The sequence below is a fragment of the Oreochromis aureus genome, linkage group 12 (genome assembly GCF_013358895.1).
Source record: "Oreochromis aureus strain Israel breed Guangdong linkage group 12, ZZ_aureus, whole genome shotgun sequence".
NCBI lineage: Eukaryota > Metazoa > Chordata > Actinopteri > Cichliformes > Cichlidae > Oreochromis > Oreochromis aureus.
The window spans coordinates 16446899-16464545 of record NC_052953.1 but is presented as its reverse complement, the minus strand read 5'-3'; the positions used below and the strand labels follow the sequence as shown (position 1 = coordinate 16464545).

Here is a 17647-nt window from a genome sequence, read left to right as displayed (position 1 = left end):
ACAAAGAAATAAGAAGAAACACTGAAGTTTTACTTGCCAACTTATTGTGTTGAGTTGCATCCTGTTTGCTTCGCTTTACCTTTGATGTGTATACAGAAGTCCACCTGCTCCAGTCCACCAAGTAGCTGTGCATATATTGTTTTTCTCCACATGTGACCACAAAAACTGAGCCATGATGTCCACTCTCTAAAAAGCGTGGCTCAGTGGCGAACAAAAGAAACTCCTATATTTTGATTAAAAATCACAATGGTAAAAGAGAAGAACTGTAAAACTCAATAGATTTTGATTACAATGCACGTGACTGCTTGATGAGACAAACATAATTTAAAGGAAGCACAAGAAAGAACATTCTCTGGTCTGACGAAAGAAAAAATGTGATACGTAACTCTATGGACGTTTGTATTAGTTATGGGAATTGAAACTTGTGTGAAAAGAAGAAAAGATGAACGAAGCCAAATATGGAAAGACATGGTTTAGCAGACTACAAGCCCATTTAACATCTGTGGAGAGGCCTGAGAAATCCTTTCTTTTCAAATCGATGCAGCTTGAGAGGCTCTTTCACAAAGAATTGGACAAACTGTACAGTTCCTTGTATGGAAAGCTGACAGACACTTACCCTACACTTAAACCTAAATCCTCTATCCGAGGTACTTTGACAAAAGACTGAACTGAGAATCCGGTCTTTAAGTCGGACGCCATTAGCTGTGTCTAGGCCCAAACTCCGCTGCAGGTCCCTAAGTCAAACGATCACTGTGGCATCACTGAGAGTTGAAAAACTGTCTAAATTCTTTCATCTGTAATAAAATTATCAGTGTGGCTGCTCTACCAGGTGTAACAATTAAGTTTAACATCCAGGCATCCATCAAAACAGAATTTATGAAATTTAACAGAGTTAGAAGTTAACAAGGAGTTGGCTCACTAGTTTCCATCTAAATATAATATACCACGTTCTGACTGAGGGATTTCTGAAACAAATTAAGACGTACAGCTCTGCTATCACTTCCGACATAAATGAAGACAGGAAAGTAAACAGCAGTGACGTTTTGTAGCGTTACTGAAGTTTGGCTAGTATATAATGATGTGCTACGTGATCGCTAGCGACACAGCTATGTTAGCATAATATAAACAGTGAAGCTGGAGGATGAACGCTAACTTTTTTCCACTCGATAAAAGTTAACGTGAGGGTTCCCGATGGTCAGGGACAAATGCAGTCAATCAGGATACTGTAAACGGACCAAACTTCAGCCCGGAGAACAACTGAGATAATCCATTCACAATACAAGGTTAGTCATTCATATACTGCTGCATGGGCTGGGCTGTAGTTACATCGTAAGGTTTTAAAAACTAATCTTTAAAATGAATAGCGGTAATAAAAACCGAGAGAGGCCAACAGCTATCACTGACTGTTTTTAGGGGCTTGTTGAGATTAAATAGAACAAGATACAAAGCTTTAAAACACGTTAAAAACACAACAGCCTTATTAAACGCAGGGTAGTTTGGGCTCGGAAGCAGGATTCAACACGTCATCACTTAAAGACCGGATATGTTTATAAAAGGGAAATTTCACATTTTAAACTTCCAATAGGTTTCCAGAAAATTTCAGAAATTGTCACTTTTTCATTTCCACTTTAATTTCTCTCCAGAACAGAACAAAGTGTACAAAAAGTAAAAGGATCTTTAATCTAGTACAATGATAACTTTAATTAACTTTAATTTCTAATGAGGAAAATCTTAATTTTAATAATCCTAATAATGTCACCAGAAACAAGTATTTGAAACTTAAGGGACCACACTTAAATGTTTTAAAGTGCACTTGCTATTTTTTTTTTTTTTCTGTGACTCTCAATGAAGATGATGCCACACCCCAATTTGTGTTTAGCAGCAAAAAAAGACAAAAAGACTGGCCATCCATGAAATGAGCCTTATGACCCAAAACTTCCCTTCCTAAACTAATGAGGCAGGAAAGCTAAATAATTAAAGCCTTGGAAAAACAGAGTACCAGGACCTTTATCCCAAAAAGAAGAAAAATAAATTCCCAAAGAGAAGAAGGGGTCTGGAGATGCTAGACAGCTCCTTGGTCTGGGTGACAGAAAAATCCTTTCTCAGCCTCCTTTAAATTGGGGCAAGGCAATTATCATTTACTTCGCCCGGTCACACCAAGAAAGAATGAAGAGATAGGTAAGGGAGTAGAGAGATGGGAGCAGATAAGAAAGAAGGAAAGAGGATGCAAACACAAAGGGGAGGGCAGGTAATTATATGTGTGATGGCTGTATTTAATTTTGACCCATGCAGTAGATTCCAGTATCATTACATGGTTCACACTGTGTCTGAATAATGTGAATAACAGAGACAGAAACTACTATGGGCAAATGTTCCTCTGCCTTGCTCTGTTTTTGCATCTTTTAAACATGCAACAGGTGTTTCAGTATGACATTTAAACATTTCACTTGATCCTAAAGCTTTCAATTACAGCAGGCCTGCTGGTCTGATGTTGTCCAGTCATCCATCCATTGTTACTGACGCTCTTTTTAACCTGTAAAATTAATCATTTTTGACCACATCCTTATGCAGTTTTATGTAAGACCTCACATTTCATTTACAGTATGGCCATGGAAAACACAGAGTGACAGTTTATTTTTCCATCTTCACATTTTGTTTACTATTTTTGTAAATGGCCCCTGGGGTGGCAATACGTACGCAATATATGTATTTTTTTTATTTTTATGTGACTCATCAAGCTGCCGTCAAATGAGAACAGAGAAAAGGGAGCACAGTCTCATTTATGTGTCAAGACAAAAATATCAAATTAAATTAATATGCTGTTGATTTATGTGGATGCGCAAGACCCTGGAGGAACATGTTTGATGAATGTTAGAATCACATTGAAACATTTGGATATCTGCAAGAGTTTGTTTCTAGACTTTTGCCTACTAGCTGCTTGTAGACGTTCATAGAGGAAAGATGAGGAAATGCATGTGTTTATGTACTATAGGTGTCAGAATGTAAGTGTAAGTCATTTAAGTCAAGGGCAATGTGTTTTGGGGTATCTAGCAAAGAGTGAGCTCAAAAGTCACGCACTTACTTCATGCATGTTAATTTCCATATGCAGACTGATAAATGGCTGAACGAAAAACAAAACAATGATGAGGATGAGGAGGACATGAGAGAGAGCGAGTGGGAGAGAGCGAGCTTGAGATTGAGGAAGCAGATCAGCTCAGTGGTCAGAGAGTGGCCCAGAAGCCCAATTTCACACTGCAATGAAGCACATCAACTCAGGCTGACCACACAAGCACACGCACGCACACACACTCACACACAAAGCTTGCTCGGAGAGCCGAAACCAAGCTCCCCACGGAGCAGTAGATTTTCCCTTTAATTTTAAAAGAAAAAGAACTATAAAGAAAATCACCACGTGGAAGACATAAAACAATGTTGTGAAAGCTAAGATACTTTGAAAGAAAGAGAGAAGTTAGATGTGAGGAAAATTTGGCATGTCCTTTTGTCCTGACTGTCAGTAGATAACAGTTTGATAAGCGGTAAGAAAGACAATATCTTTTGTCATCCTGTCATCCCCCATGCCAACTTTTTAAGAAACAAAAAAACCTGGTTCCATCTCTTACATTTTATCATTTAATGTTTATATTCTGTATGAGCTGTACCTGTAAGCTTGGCTGTTATATACTGTGAGGCTTTGGCCATGAATGTCTGTGTCTGAAGTGCAATATTCCATGCAACAGAAAACAGCTATGTTTTCAACATTATAAAGCAGGTTTTTTATTTGTTTGTTTGTTTTGCTGGTTGTGGTTTTTTTTGGTTTTTTTTACTTTAACAATATCTGAAGATTATTCAGTGAATGACATCTTTGACCTGAGTTGGAATGAATCAACCACAAGGGTTTGTTGCCATAAAAAATGCCTAATTATAGCGCTGGGATAAAGTATTTGTCCCCTTCTTTGTTTCTTTTTTTTAATGTTTGTCTGACTGGCATGTTTCTGATAATTAAAGAATTTGTATTATTAGACAAAGATAACCCAAGCAAATACAACTTTATTTTTATGTGATGATTTCAGTTGTTAAGGTAAAAAAGCTATCCAAACTTTCCTGGTCTTCTGTGATAAAAGTAATTAGACCCCCTTTTAAATCACGAATTAAAAATGTAATCACATTTTTCTGAAATGGGTTACAAAAGCATTTGTAAGCCTTTGGAACACTAGCAAACCACACTGAGAGCCATCATCCACAAATGGAGAAAACTTCCCAGGAGTGACCGGTCTATCAGCATTACTCCAAGACCTCATTGGCAACTCATCCAGGAGGTCACAAAAGAACCCAGAACAACATTTAAAAAACTGCAGGCCCCACTTGTCTCAGTTAAGGTCAGAGTTCATGATTCAGCAGTCAGTAAGAGACTGGGAAAAACGGCATCCATGGGAGAGTTCCAATGAGAAATTTACTGGTGGCCATAAACAACACCAGGGTTCATTTCACATTTCCCAAAAAACATCTTGATGATCCCCAAGACTTTTGGGAAAAATATTCTGTGGACTGACGAGATGAACGTTAACTTTTTGGAAAGTTTTTGTCCAGTTGTATTTTCCCTAAAACTAGTACAGGATTTTTTCATAAAAGAACGTCACACCGGTAGTCAAACGTGGTGGTGGTAGTGTGATGGTCTGGGGCAGCTTCGCTGTTTCAGGACCTGGACAGATAACGGGACCATGAATTCTGCTCTCTACCAGAATATCATGAAGAAAATCATGAAGGAGCATATTCGACACCCCCCAAAAAACAAAAAACAAACCCAAAGATTTAGGAGTGGCCTAGTCAAAGACCAAATTGAGATGCTTTAGCTTGACCTTAAACAGGTTGCTCATGCTTGAAAACTACCCAATGTCAATGAATTAAAACAATATCCAAAGAAGAGTGGGACAAAGTTCATCCAGAGCTATGGGCATTTTGTATTTCCTCAGGCTATCTTTATCTAATATTAAAATCAGTTGGTGATCTGAAACGGTTAAGTGTGACAAATATGCAAAAACTAAGAAATCAGGATGTTGGCAAATACTTTTTCACAGCAATGTAAGTACTGGGAGAAAAGTTGAAGAAGATTTAAACACTGTGTAGTATAATATATATAAAAAAATGTTGTGTTCAAAGCCTCTTTTTGGTGTACAAATGCAATATTAGAGAGATCAAGGCTTCTGCTTGTGTTGTGTGATTGTGTTCGTTTGTCCATTAATGTGAGTGGATCCACACTGCGTGCTTGCTTTATTGTGTGTAGGCGTGGAATCATTGTAGTTCATTTATTTACCCCGTTCCCGTTTACACAGAGACAAGAGGCTTGGTACTGTAGATCACACAATGATCAATCACAGAATGAGTGGACTCCTCCCTTCTCCTACTTTTTTTTTGGTGTCAAGGACCTTTCAGTACATTATTTAATTTAATCCTTAAAGCTTTTTTTTTGTTGTTGTTCTTACTTATGAGCATCTGTGTACCAAAAAACAATGTTGGCTGCAAAGTCAGGGAGTATACTGTTGATTTTAAGGAGACAAGGTAATATTTTTCTTTTTTGATCAAGAAGCTGCTGGATTTGTCTGGAAATAACTAGTTTTATTTTAATAGCAATTCAACATGGAAAGGCTTGGACTGTTTTTTTTTTTTTTGTGAAACTTAACCTAAAAAAAGTATAAAATTATTACTGATTACAAGTTTATCTTTATTTTCTCACACAATTCAAGTTCCATTGCCTTGTTTTATCTTCCTTTTTGTGTCTCTTTCTGTAGATCACCAACCGCTACATCTATGATACAGTGTTACTGCTGGCCAATACCTTCCACAGAAAGTTGGAGGACAGGAAATGGCACAGCATGGCCAGTCTGAGCTGCATCAGGAAGAACTCCAAACCGTGGCAGGGAGGCAAGAGTATGCTGGATACTGTCAAAAAGGTATAAAATGGTGAAGAAATGCACACTGTGTTTTTCCTCTCAAGGCTTACAAGAAGGTGTTTCACCAAGCATGCAAGCATAATGTGTACTTGGCTGCTCTGGTGAGTCTACCTGAGCATACACAGATGTAGGCACAGAGGTAAGCTGGTTGTTGTTCTGAAAGCAAGCATCCTCACTTCATACAGTAAGAACTTTACATATGTGGTTAAAGACTCGTGAACCTTTTTTAGAGAGTATATTTGCAACTTATTCTGTTCACTTCATTTTGCAATGTCTTAAACATGTCAATTACCATTAATGAGAAGTACACGCAGTATTGCAGTGCATGTGTCACAGGGATGCAAGCACAGACAGTGAAGATGGTGATTATTGGTGAAAATAAACAATAGTTTCCTGACAGGAAGGTACATTGGGTGGGCACTAGATTGAAGCAACCAGAATGGGTAATAATTAGTATGATAATTTGAGATTAATGGTGCCTGGGGTACGATACATTTAAGACATAAATATGGAGTCAGTACCTACAACTTCCTGTGGCTTTTAGTCAAGAAAACAACCATACCATATTAAATCTGATCCCAGTTTAATAAGATCCAGAGATTTGTTTACTGCTCACTACTTCACAAGTACAGCCAGTTGTCCAATGTTTGTATCCAATTAGATTATCAGTGTATCAGTCTGAAAGGTGTCAAAAAGCATTCATACCCCTTTAGAACTCTAGCAAACCACGGTGAGAGCTGTATACTATTATATGAATGACTGATAGACCTCGCCAGTGACCACAACACTTGTTGTTCAGTTTCCATAAAACATCATATTTTCTTTCCAACATTTAAATCTCTGGCATGTTGGTTCAGATAGTTGTGCAGCCAGTGGAGAGCAGCATGGATCTAGGCTGCTAAACTTATAGCCAGCTTAAACAAGGAGTTTGTCTTTAACTATGTTTGCATTAATTCTGAGTAAGTCAGGATGCAGTTCAACAAAAATCTAACCAATCCAGTTTAAGATGAGTCACATACTGAGGTTAATAAACAGCTTTTGTATTTACAGCTGATGGGTTTTCAAATCCAACACCAATGCACCCAAATGTGTAACTTTAAAACCATACAGACATACATATAAAACCTTACAGACTGACTAGAATGCAGAAATGAAACAGGTTTAGATTCACATGCTATAAAAGTAGCATATCACTAGATGCTAAGACGAAGTACAAATCGGTAGTTAGTGCACAACACTCAATAATACACTTGCTCTCTGAAAACATAAAAAGAGCAGTACAGCACCACAGTTGTTTTTTATTGCAATACCTTCACCAGAATATAAAAAAGGCATATTACACTGTCATTATTTATATAAAAAACAGAGTCTAACCATTTATTTAACAAGCTAAAAAGGCCTTTGCTGTTTTCTGACATTGTCCATATTTCATTAGCATTCATTTCCCAATGGCCATGAGTATAAAACCCTCCAAATTCTGCTCCCGAGTTGAATGCATGATCAATTTCATTGTGCAGCAGAGGGTCATCAAAAATGTTTAGGCCAAGTCTATTGTGTGATACACCCTGTGAACCCTGTGTTCAACTCCTGCAGGAGAAAAGAGAAGCACAGTTTCTGCATGCTGAATATCAATTTCTTTTTAATCTGTGTCCATCACACGATCCTCCATCTCTCATGCACCAGGCTGTGACACTCTGCATACTCATTCACTGGAGATTTTTTCAGTAGCCCTAGTGTGTGTTGAAGCCTGGACAGCCCAGACTGTAAATTCTTGACTGTTTTGTCTTCATCAAAACGTTGGCATTTACTCATGTCCTGAAGTGCTTTTGGAGGTAGACCATCAGTTTTCTAACATTTGGAAATTATGAGGTACCAGACACGCTAGATCAGCATGAAGTATCCCACACTGTAGGCATCTGTAATATATACATTCGGATGCTGTACCAAGAATAATGTTTTGGACATGGATCTCAAGGGTTGCCAATGAGCTGTGTCCACTGCATCTCCACACCCCCTGGCATCTCAATGCTTTTTACTATCAGTGCGGCCTGCATTTCCTTCTCACATTTGAAATCTCTGCATTATTTATTTCATAATATTTCAGTATTTGTGGTGTCACTGTCTTTGCCAAAGACATTTATTTATTTGTTTATTTGTTATTAGTGAGCACAATTCCTGACTTTGAGACACTTTAGAAAAGGCCAAATCAGTGTGAAAATGCTGAGGAGCACTTGCAACGATACTCAAAAGTGACTCCATAAAGGTTTGTGCTTTTATACTCTCAAATAGTACATACCTGTAGTTTCTGTTGTATACAGATGGACATGGTACTGTATGCATGACCTTGGCTTGGAGCTTTCTTCAGATGAGTCATTTTGAACAAGCCCCTTGTAATCAAGATGATATGGCAGGGAGCAGGCAGAAATGGCCAAGGAAACGGAAATGAGGGATGAGGATAAGGTGAGGCTGGTGTTAAAGACAAGTGACTGGAACTGGTGGGAAAATGTGATGGCATCTAGGAGTCAGGTGGTCAATATCAAGGACTGAAGTTCTGCTTTGGGGAACACTGGGAGTGAGGGACTGATGAGTTTTCTCATTTTCTCATTTCATCTTCAGTTTTCTAATTAATTTCAGATTTAATTTGATGTTTTTACATTGCAGTCACTACTTCTAGTATCTGACGAATGCTTGGATATTTTATTAACCTGTTTATATTGATTTATGCTGTAATACCAACACTATAATCTGTGATTATTATTGGAATTTTATTCTAAATTTTAGTATCTCAAGGACAGCCAGGAAACTCTTTCTGTTATTCTTTTTAAACAATCCATCTATTTCATCAGTCTCCTGCAGTATGTGTATGCACATGTGTGTATATGCCAGTTTGAAAAAAACAAAACAGAAATATCTTTAAATAATCATCCATCCATCCATTATCCATCTATCCATCATCCATCCATCCACTATCTATCCATCCATCCATCCATCCATCCATCCATCCATCCATTATCCATCCATCCATCCATCCATCCATCCATCCATCCATCCATTATCCATCCATCCATCCATCCATCCATCCATTATCCATCTATCCATCCATTATCCATCCATCCATCCAACCATCCATCCATCCATCCATCCATCCATCCATCCATCCGCTTATCTAATTCAGCTGGAACCTGGAATTCCAGCTGGTGAAGAGCAAGACACAGGGTACACCCTGGGCAGGTTGCCAGTCTATTGTAGGGCCCACCTTCATGCCTACAAGTTGGAATCGCAAGTTAACCTAGCCCCATGCATGTCTTTGAACTGGAGTACTTGGCAAGAAACCACACAACCCCTACAAACACAGGGAGAACAAACTCCAAAGAGTTTATATGTCCCCTATCCAGATGGTGTATTCAAACAAAAACCCAGGATAATAATAATAATAGTAATAATAATAATAGTAAAGATGATGACGATGATGATGATGATGATAATAATAATCATAATAATTAATAATTAATAATGATAGCACTGTTGCCTCGCAGCATGAAGGTCCTGAGTTGGACGCCACCATCTCGCCTGGAGCCTTTCTCTGTGGGGTATGCATGTTCTCCCCATGTTTGCGTGGGTTCTCTCCGGTTAGCACAGTCCAAAGACATGCACTTACTGTTAATTGGTTATTCTAAATTGCTCATAGGTGTGAATGTGAGTACGAATGGTCATCTGTCTCTCTGTCTTAGTCCTGTGTCTAACACAAGTTTAAGACAAGTTGACTGAATTGTTGACCTGTCCAGGGTGTATTCTGCATCTTTTCCTATGGTAGCTGGGACAATAATAATAATAAATGTTCTGAATCATTCTCAGTCTCTTCCCAAAAAAATCAAGTGATATTTATCCTTCTTTTAAAAAGCTTTTAAAAGATATTTGAAATATATCAACTTCTCTTTTAGATACAATCTATTTGCAATTCAAGACACCTTTTTACAGCTCTTATTGTTCCTTGGCTGAACCGGCAAGATGCGGTCACAGCTAAATTGACTAATTCATTGGCATCACCTGTAACTGAAGAATGCAAATGGATAAGGTTCTGAAAAAACTCTATCTCAATTTTTATATTCTTCTTATCACAGAGAGATCATTTTTTGTTCAATAAATCTAATGAAACCTTTCTAGTTCTGACCTGAGTACACCTTACACACCAAGTGATCGTGCATTCAAAGGACTGCATGAACATAGTAAATCCACCAATCGGCACGTTCTTCTCAGTTCCTGCATATTTGGCTTTTGGCAGATAGAGGACTTCATTCTGTAGTTGTGATTTTAGAAATCTCAACATTTCACCTTGAGTTTAAGCGTGGGTTTGGCAACACTTTCATCACTGTTAAATCCAATTGGATCAATGCCCCCTGTTTTGATATCAATAATAAAAAAAAACTACTCCAGGGATGACAGTTTGACTGAATGATGAAGCCAAGTGAAATGCTAATTTAGGATTAGTGTCAGACAATAATAAATGCAGTGCAATGGCTTTCATATCTATCTCTGCACTTCACCTTGCGATCAGGCTGGGGTTTGGCAACACTTTCATCAGCCAGCCCCGGCTGCTAAACCAACCTTGATGACTGTCTCAGCAGAGCTCTGTTAAAGAGCCCTAAGCAGTAATAGAGTTGATTTCAACAGCCTGGCATCAGTTCCATTTTGCACTGTATCAGCAGTGTTCTTTACTTGCTGTGCGTGCCTGTGTGTTTAATCAGTGTTTTGGTATGTGGGGCCAATATGGTAATGATAAATACTAATTTGCAGGTGTTGATGAGGAGCTCTATTGATGTTGTTGTCTGGTGTTCATTGACAAATTCAGAGTGGAGAATAAATGCTGCTGTTACACCTGAAGTGCGCGTTGTGTTTGTGCTTAGAAGACTATGTATTGCCTGCTACATTTCCACCTTTGAGTCTCTGCGACATAAACTGTTAAGGTTTAGCACTCATTTTAAAATTTTATTGATTACTTTTAAGGCATTGTAAGACCTGTGATACAGCCCCTACATCTTCTGCAGCACCTGGGAGACTGTTTTCAAGTCTAACCTTAACGATTCTCAATTTATTTTTGCCGGTATTATAACACACATACGCTGTTACTTTCATGTTAGTTCTGTCAAACATCCAAACATTAAAAGATACTCCTCAAATCTTTTTTTTTTTCATTTCACTGTTATTTTACTTCTCTTCTTAGACCAAATAAAACATCTTTTCCATCCAGGTTCTCCTAAATAACTATTAAAAGCGTGTTTCAACCTCAGCTGTTGATGCAGAGATGTAAACATGCACTATACTGACTGAGTGTGCATCTAAGTACGCGCAGTCATCCCCGCTGAGGAAAATATTTACATAGATTAGTAATCCCAATAGCACATTACCATATCTTTTGAAATGCCATAGACATACTAATATAACTACTTGTTCTTCAAAGCATATCAGCATACAGTGTATGCACACTTATGACAGACACACATATACATCTGGTGCAGGTGTGTTTGAGTATAGAAACAGAGATGTTACTGCACAAATTTTCAGAATATTATTTACAAGAATTGGGAAAACTGTCACTATTGTATAACTCAATAAAATATTACTTGGAAGAATTGAACTTACTTTATTTAAATAGAGATATTAATGTATTTGGCGATTAGACTTTGATGGCCCATCATGGCAGAATGGAGTCCCAGCAGTGAAAGGATTTAGTGCAGGACCCCCTGGAGTCTAGACACTGGTGGTGGTGGTGAAGATGAAAAGCTCTGACTGAGGTGTCAGTGAGGTGGTTGGGGAGGAGGTGGGTTGCATGAATGAGTCTGAAAGCGAGAATGACGGAGAGCAGAGATTTAAACTGTGCAAACTGGAGGTTGATCGCCCCAAAGAAGGCGGGTAAAAAGACAATTGGACTAGAGTGATGATGTCAGTATTGAGATTGACTGTGGGGGAAAGCGAGAGTGATGTAGAAAACAGAAATGCAGCCTAACACCTCATAGAGCAGGCAGATGAGTGATTATAGATCTTCCTTATTGAACTTACCCATAAGCTTCATTTTAATGGTCTGTGGCTTTGATTACATTTTCACAGCATTTATTTTGACTTCTCTATAATATATAAACAATTGTTGCTTTCTCTAGTACAATAGATTAAACAATAATATTCGTTAATCCTGAAAACAAAAAAGCTTATTGTAGATGGTGGTCTGAGTGCCTCCAAGTGTGTAGAAGCAGAAATAATTACTGTTTAAAGAAGCAGCAATCTTGTGTGTTGTTGTGGGCATGTCAGAAGTATAACATATTGTGTGACTTTATAAAAGATCCCACCTATTAAACACCAGTGTTATTTACAGCTTACAGATAGAAGCTGTTAAAATGTACTCTTAAGTTATCCCTCACTCACTTGAGGTAAAGGCTTCAACATGGTTATGACCTCACTGTGAAAGGTCAATTTAATGAACCTCAGTTTGAATCTCTATCCTGACAAACATCAGAAGCTGACGTTTTCCCACTGAGTATGTGACAGCAGCATGAGACAACGCCATGTCCTTTCAGTCCTTCTCCAGCGTATGACAGTTGCACAAATTTATCCGTGCGGCACAACCGCAGTAACTTAAATAATTATCCCTAATAATGACACGGGGTATGACATTGTGTGTTTCTCTTCAGAAAGGTGGCCAGTCTGCAGACTCGCAGTTTATACGCTACAGATTAATGTTCTGGTCCATTCACTGAAGGTTACTAAAGTGTATGTAGGTGAAATGGAACGTTTCTTCTTCTGCTATCACAGTAACTGTGAAAGTAATGCCGCCATGATGAGAAAAAAATCACGAGAGACCACCTGTATTATGTGTCATTGTCAAATGTCACACAGTACGTACTGTGATGATATAAATGTGAATCTGATGTGAAAATCATACTTGTCTTGGTTTCGCTGTGTACAGTTACCATTTCTTTCTTTTTTTTTTTGCTGAAAAAACAGTTTGTTTTCCAAGATATGTAGGGAGAATTGATAAAAAAAACCCCCACGTGATTATAGTGATGAAAATCGCAATAATAATTACAGTAATTTTGACAATAACGGCAATAATTGTAAGATAAACCAAAAATAACACATCCTAAATCTTTTCCTTGCAGTTCGGGGTGAGCGGCCTGACCAGTTTCTTGGAGTTCACTGACAACGGCACTAACCCCAACATCTTCTTTGAAATCCTGGGCACAAATTATGGAGAAGACAGAGGACGAGGAGTCAGTAGGGTAAGTAGTTAAAACAGAACCTCTGTGTGGTGTTCTGCTGTGGGTGAAGGGAGGATAATTTCTTCAAATGCGTAGAGTAGATTTGCATAATTCCTGGATTTACTGGGGAATTCCATTGCACCTAGTCTCTAAATGGTGTCTCATATTTACACAGGTATTTCTTCATTTTGCCTGTCACCCCTATAGCAGCATAGAGTCCAGCTTTTCTTATATATTTACACCTGTATTCTTTCTTTCTCTATGTCTTTATTGTTTTCTTTCTTTCCCAAGCCATTAACATCTTGAGCAGAACAAATGATTTTTTTGTGTTTTCATTTTTTATGTTTCCTGTCCACCCGTCGGGTAAAGCCAGAGCACTGCAGCTCACCTCCCCTTCAATAAAGCATGGTGTTAATTGGATTCATTAGAAGCATCTTCAAATGCTATTTGGTAATGATACGTGCATAATGAATTTTAACAGGCCTCATAAAAGACAGCCATGCACGCACATATTCATAACATTGTTTGTTCATTGATTGTGTGCAAGTGTGTGGTTGTGGGTGTATGTGTGTGTGCACTTAGTTGTGTTTTACAGGCTATATAAAAAAAAAATGTACATTCAAATCTGAGATGGGCATGTTTTTTTTTATTTTTAAGATGATCTATATGTCTCTGGTAAAGAACACATTTGAGTGAAAAACAGCTGATAAATAAATTAATTAGTTATTATTTTATGCATAATACTGATAACTTTCTACTGGACAGTGCTGTGAACAGCCTCAGTCCATGTTCTTGTTTGCAATACACTTATAGAAACAGAACACAAAAACGATGTCCTCAGACACGTATGCACAGTGCGTCTGTCCCTCTATACCTGAGGGATCTCTTCACAGATAACAGTGATCTGTGATTATGGATAATGTGGTGAGGCACCAGCATAACACAGCATGCCATCACAGACAAAATTAATCTTTAAAGCACAGGATAATTACATTAAGGCACAATTCCCTAATCGCAGAGCATAATTACTTCTTAGGGAATTCAAGCACTTGTTATACAGTATTCCTGCCACAGTCCCCCTTAATTCTCTGAACATTTGTTCATTTGTCATTGGGATTCAATTAAATTCATACATGGTATTAAAAAAAAAGACTAAAGAAAGGCTGCTATTCCGCTCAGAGGGTCTGGATAGGAACTTTTTTTTTTGCAGCTGGAGCAAACTCTTCCAAATCACATGGCGCCCTCTTAAATGGTGTTCATACTGAGCATCTAACCTACAATAAAAGCATGTCAATGAGCTAGTGTGTAAGGCTGGAAATATAGTGAAATATACTCAAATATTCAGTCAAAAACAGAAAAGAAAAAGCAAGAGAAAAGTCCTGCTGGAACCTTTTTATGTATATAAATCCATGGAGAGGAAAAACTATAAAGAAATTAATATCCTCGGATATCAGCAGAAAAAGAACTATCACCAATACATCAGTCATTCAATTAGTTGTAGTCCCTGAATGCAAATGTGGGTATGTTGCAGAAGTTTTAGCAATGCATACTGATTGCAATGAAAACCAAGAGTTGTTATTTGTCCTTTCCACTCTGCATTATGTGCTTAACAAAAAAAGCTAAGAAAGAATATACTTAATTGAAATATACTTAATATTATAAAAATTATCTGTTTCTCTCACTCAAGTCAATTTTTTTCTTTTGTACTGTGTGCTTAAGTGATACATAGTTCTTGTTTCATTTGCAAAGTAAATTGTACAGCATGTAAAATAAAGTAACTTAATTGAGTGTAAATCAAAAGATTAAAAAAAAAAGAAAAGTTGACTTAACTGCATAATTTTCTAAATTTCTAATATATGTAAACCAAGCCAATAACTGTTTGGTGTTAGGTGCACATATACTACTAAAAATTATAATAATAAAAATACTATTGCAAAAAAAAATACTGTAATAAAAATATATATTTTTCACCAACATCCCATTTTTTATCGTGGTTAAAAAACTGAGCCATGAGAAAGGAAAACTGGAAGAAAAAGGCTCGCACTCTATAATTTTCAATCCAAGCTGGTATTCTTATGAAAGAAATAATAATGGCAGAGTAAAAAACAGCCGTGAAATAAAAGGAACAGAAACAGTTTCTTTCATTTGTACGAATTACTGATAAAGTTCCTCAGTTTCATAGACTCTGGATCGTTTACACTTCAGTGCAAACAGAGAAAAGGAAGCTTTTTTTATAAGCTTTGTCATATGTTTGCTGAAAAGAAAATTCTTGAAACTCAAATAAACCCACGTGTTCTGTTCACTGTTGAAACGTTGTAACATATTTATTTAACCACCCCTGAAGTCTGGGGACATGTGTTAAAGAAGTGTAAATAAATAAAGGGGCCACATTCCTTATAGAAACTTTTGATCCGTTATTTATGAATTGCTCTGTGGTTATCTTGTATTTTGACATAGGTGTTGAAGTCACATGACATTTCCCATAAAAAATGAAAAAAAGTCTAACTCTGGAACCAGACGCAATTACCATTGGTTATATTCCTGCATAAATTATAGATCATCTCCCTTTTCACACTTCATCTTTAGAACATATATATTAATCATGCCATATGAAGTTTAATGTGTTTTTCTTGTACCTGAGTACGGTTCTGCATTAAAGATTTCTCCGTTTTTGACAACAGTCCTCAAAAAGCCCAGCTAAATTGCAATCAATGGGAGTGTGTGTCTTTTTGACCTAACCAAACCATTAACAATACATGCTTATTCCCCTAATTATAGTAATACCACTGGTTTCATATGAGCATACCACTTAACCTGGCCTTTCTTTTCTATCCTTCCTCACGGTTTCTCTTTGAGCTTTCTTAGGCCTGCTCACAGTTTCATTAATAACTTTTGGGGTTTTTTGTTATTGTTGTTTTTTTTCTTAATTAATGTATTCTTCTGAGCGCCTTTCTCTTTTACGACTCCCTCCTTCTTCATCTTCCTGTTATATTTTTCTTCACCAATCCGCTTTGACTTTATCCCCATCATACTTCACACAGATGCATACAGCTATCGAGCGATAATAATAGTAGCAAATACCTGAGATCAGTCATAATTATTACCACTACACTGTGGTAGAATTGGATTTTTGCTCCATTACCTTCGGTTTCTATACACGGAGCCTATATATCTCTCTATATATACATATACAGGCATGTCAGGCTCCACTGATCTCTTACAGAGAGGCGACAAGACTGCCATGTGTAATTGCTTCGTTAGCTATCAGCTACATCTTAAATGACTTCAGAGAGAAAAACAGCATCGAGTACTTTAAAACAGCCACAATAAAAAAAAAGGCTTGTGGCTAACTGAGGAGATAAGAAGGGAGGAGGTTTAGATTTGAAGAAAAAAGAGATAAAATGAAACAAGCTGAACAGCATGAGAGACAGTTAGAAAGGAGATAGATGACCTAATCCTTTCAGATCCCATACAAGCGATAGAAACAGCAGCTCAGGTCATAATAGAGTCACAATCATTACATTCTTACTCTCACATATGCCCGTGGTCTCCTTACACTCACACACGGGCACATATTCTCCATCTTTTGGAGGAGAGATTGAAACGTTCTCCCTCTTTATGAGAATCAATGCCCTGTAAGCTGCAGTGTTCCTAAATTGAGGTCACTTCAATTATCATCTCCAGTCTTATTTGACATATGTGGTAAATTATGTTAAGTGACTTCAGAGAGTCATGGGACCCTGGGAGCCTTTTCACAGTCCCGCCACCATGTGAAAAACATTCCCCACCATTACATGTTTTGAATGATTGAAAGACATTTTTCTTTTATGCGATCACTTAATGCGCGCACAAGCTCAAATACCCTTAATAGCTGCAGTCACTTGGGAACACATGCAAGCCCATTCACACGCGCATTTGCATAAATCTTCTGACATGTTTGAAAATGTTCAGTTAACCCTTTTTCCTTTTGCATAACAATTTATGTCAGTCTGCATGACCATCAATGCGTGACATAGAGAGGGAGACGCAGAGTTTCCTCTCGTTTAGCACATAAACACACAGAGAGGTTTTGCTACAGAAACAAAACCAGAAACTGAGCTCCAGACAGGGTTAATTACTGTTAAAATTTGATAAATCCAAGCCACAGTGACACACAAAGCTGTTTTTCACCGCCACTCCATAGACATATGAATTAACCTTTGGATCAGAATGCAACAAAAGCTTCTATGTAGTCTTTTAAAGGAACAACAATGGTGAATTTTTATTCTGAATACATGTCCCAGATATATTTTTACTTCAATACCACTACAGTAAGCAGAAAAATGTCAGAAGAAATTGAGCACTGTCTTGTGTTTCCTTTCAATAACACACCTGTTATTGGCTCACAGACTAATATCCTGTGGTTTGTCTCTGTTTTGATGTTCGCAGTGCACTGTCCCAACAGGAATC

The 17647-nt window shown here is 37.6% G+C and overlaps 1 protein-coding gene across 1 annotated transcript in view; it reads left to right on the top strand.

Moving 5' to 3' along the window:
- Window positions 1–17647, top strand: part of grid2 (glutamate receptor, ionotropic, delta 2) — a 487335-nt gene that overhangs the window by 328296 nt on the left and 141392 nt on the right. Inside the window, exons 7-8 of the mRNA XM_031760306.2 lie at window positions 5787–5948; window positions 13100–13219. Of these exons, the coding sequence (XP_031616166.1) occupies window positions 5787–5948; window positions 13100–13219 (282 nt within the window). The remainder of the gene's footprint in view (window positions 1–5786; window positions 5949–13099; window positions 13220–17647) is intronic.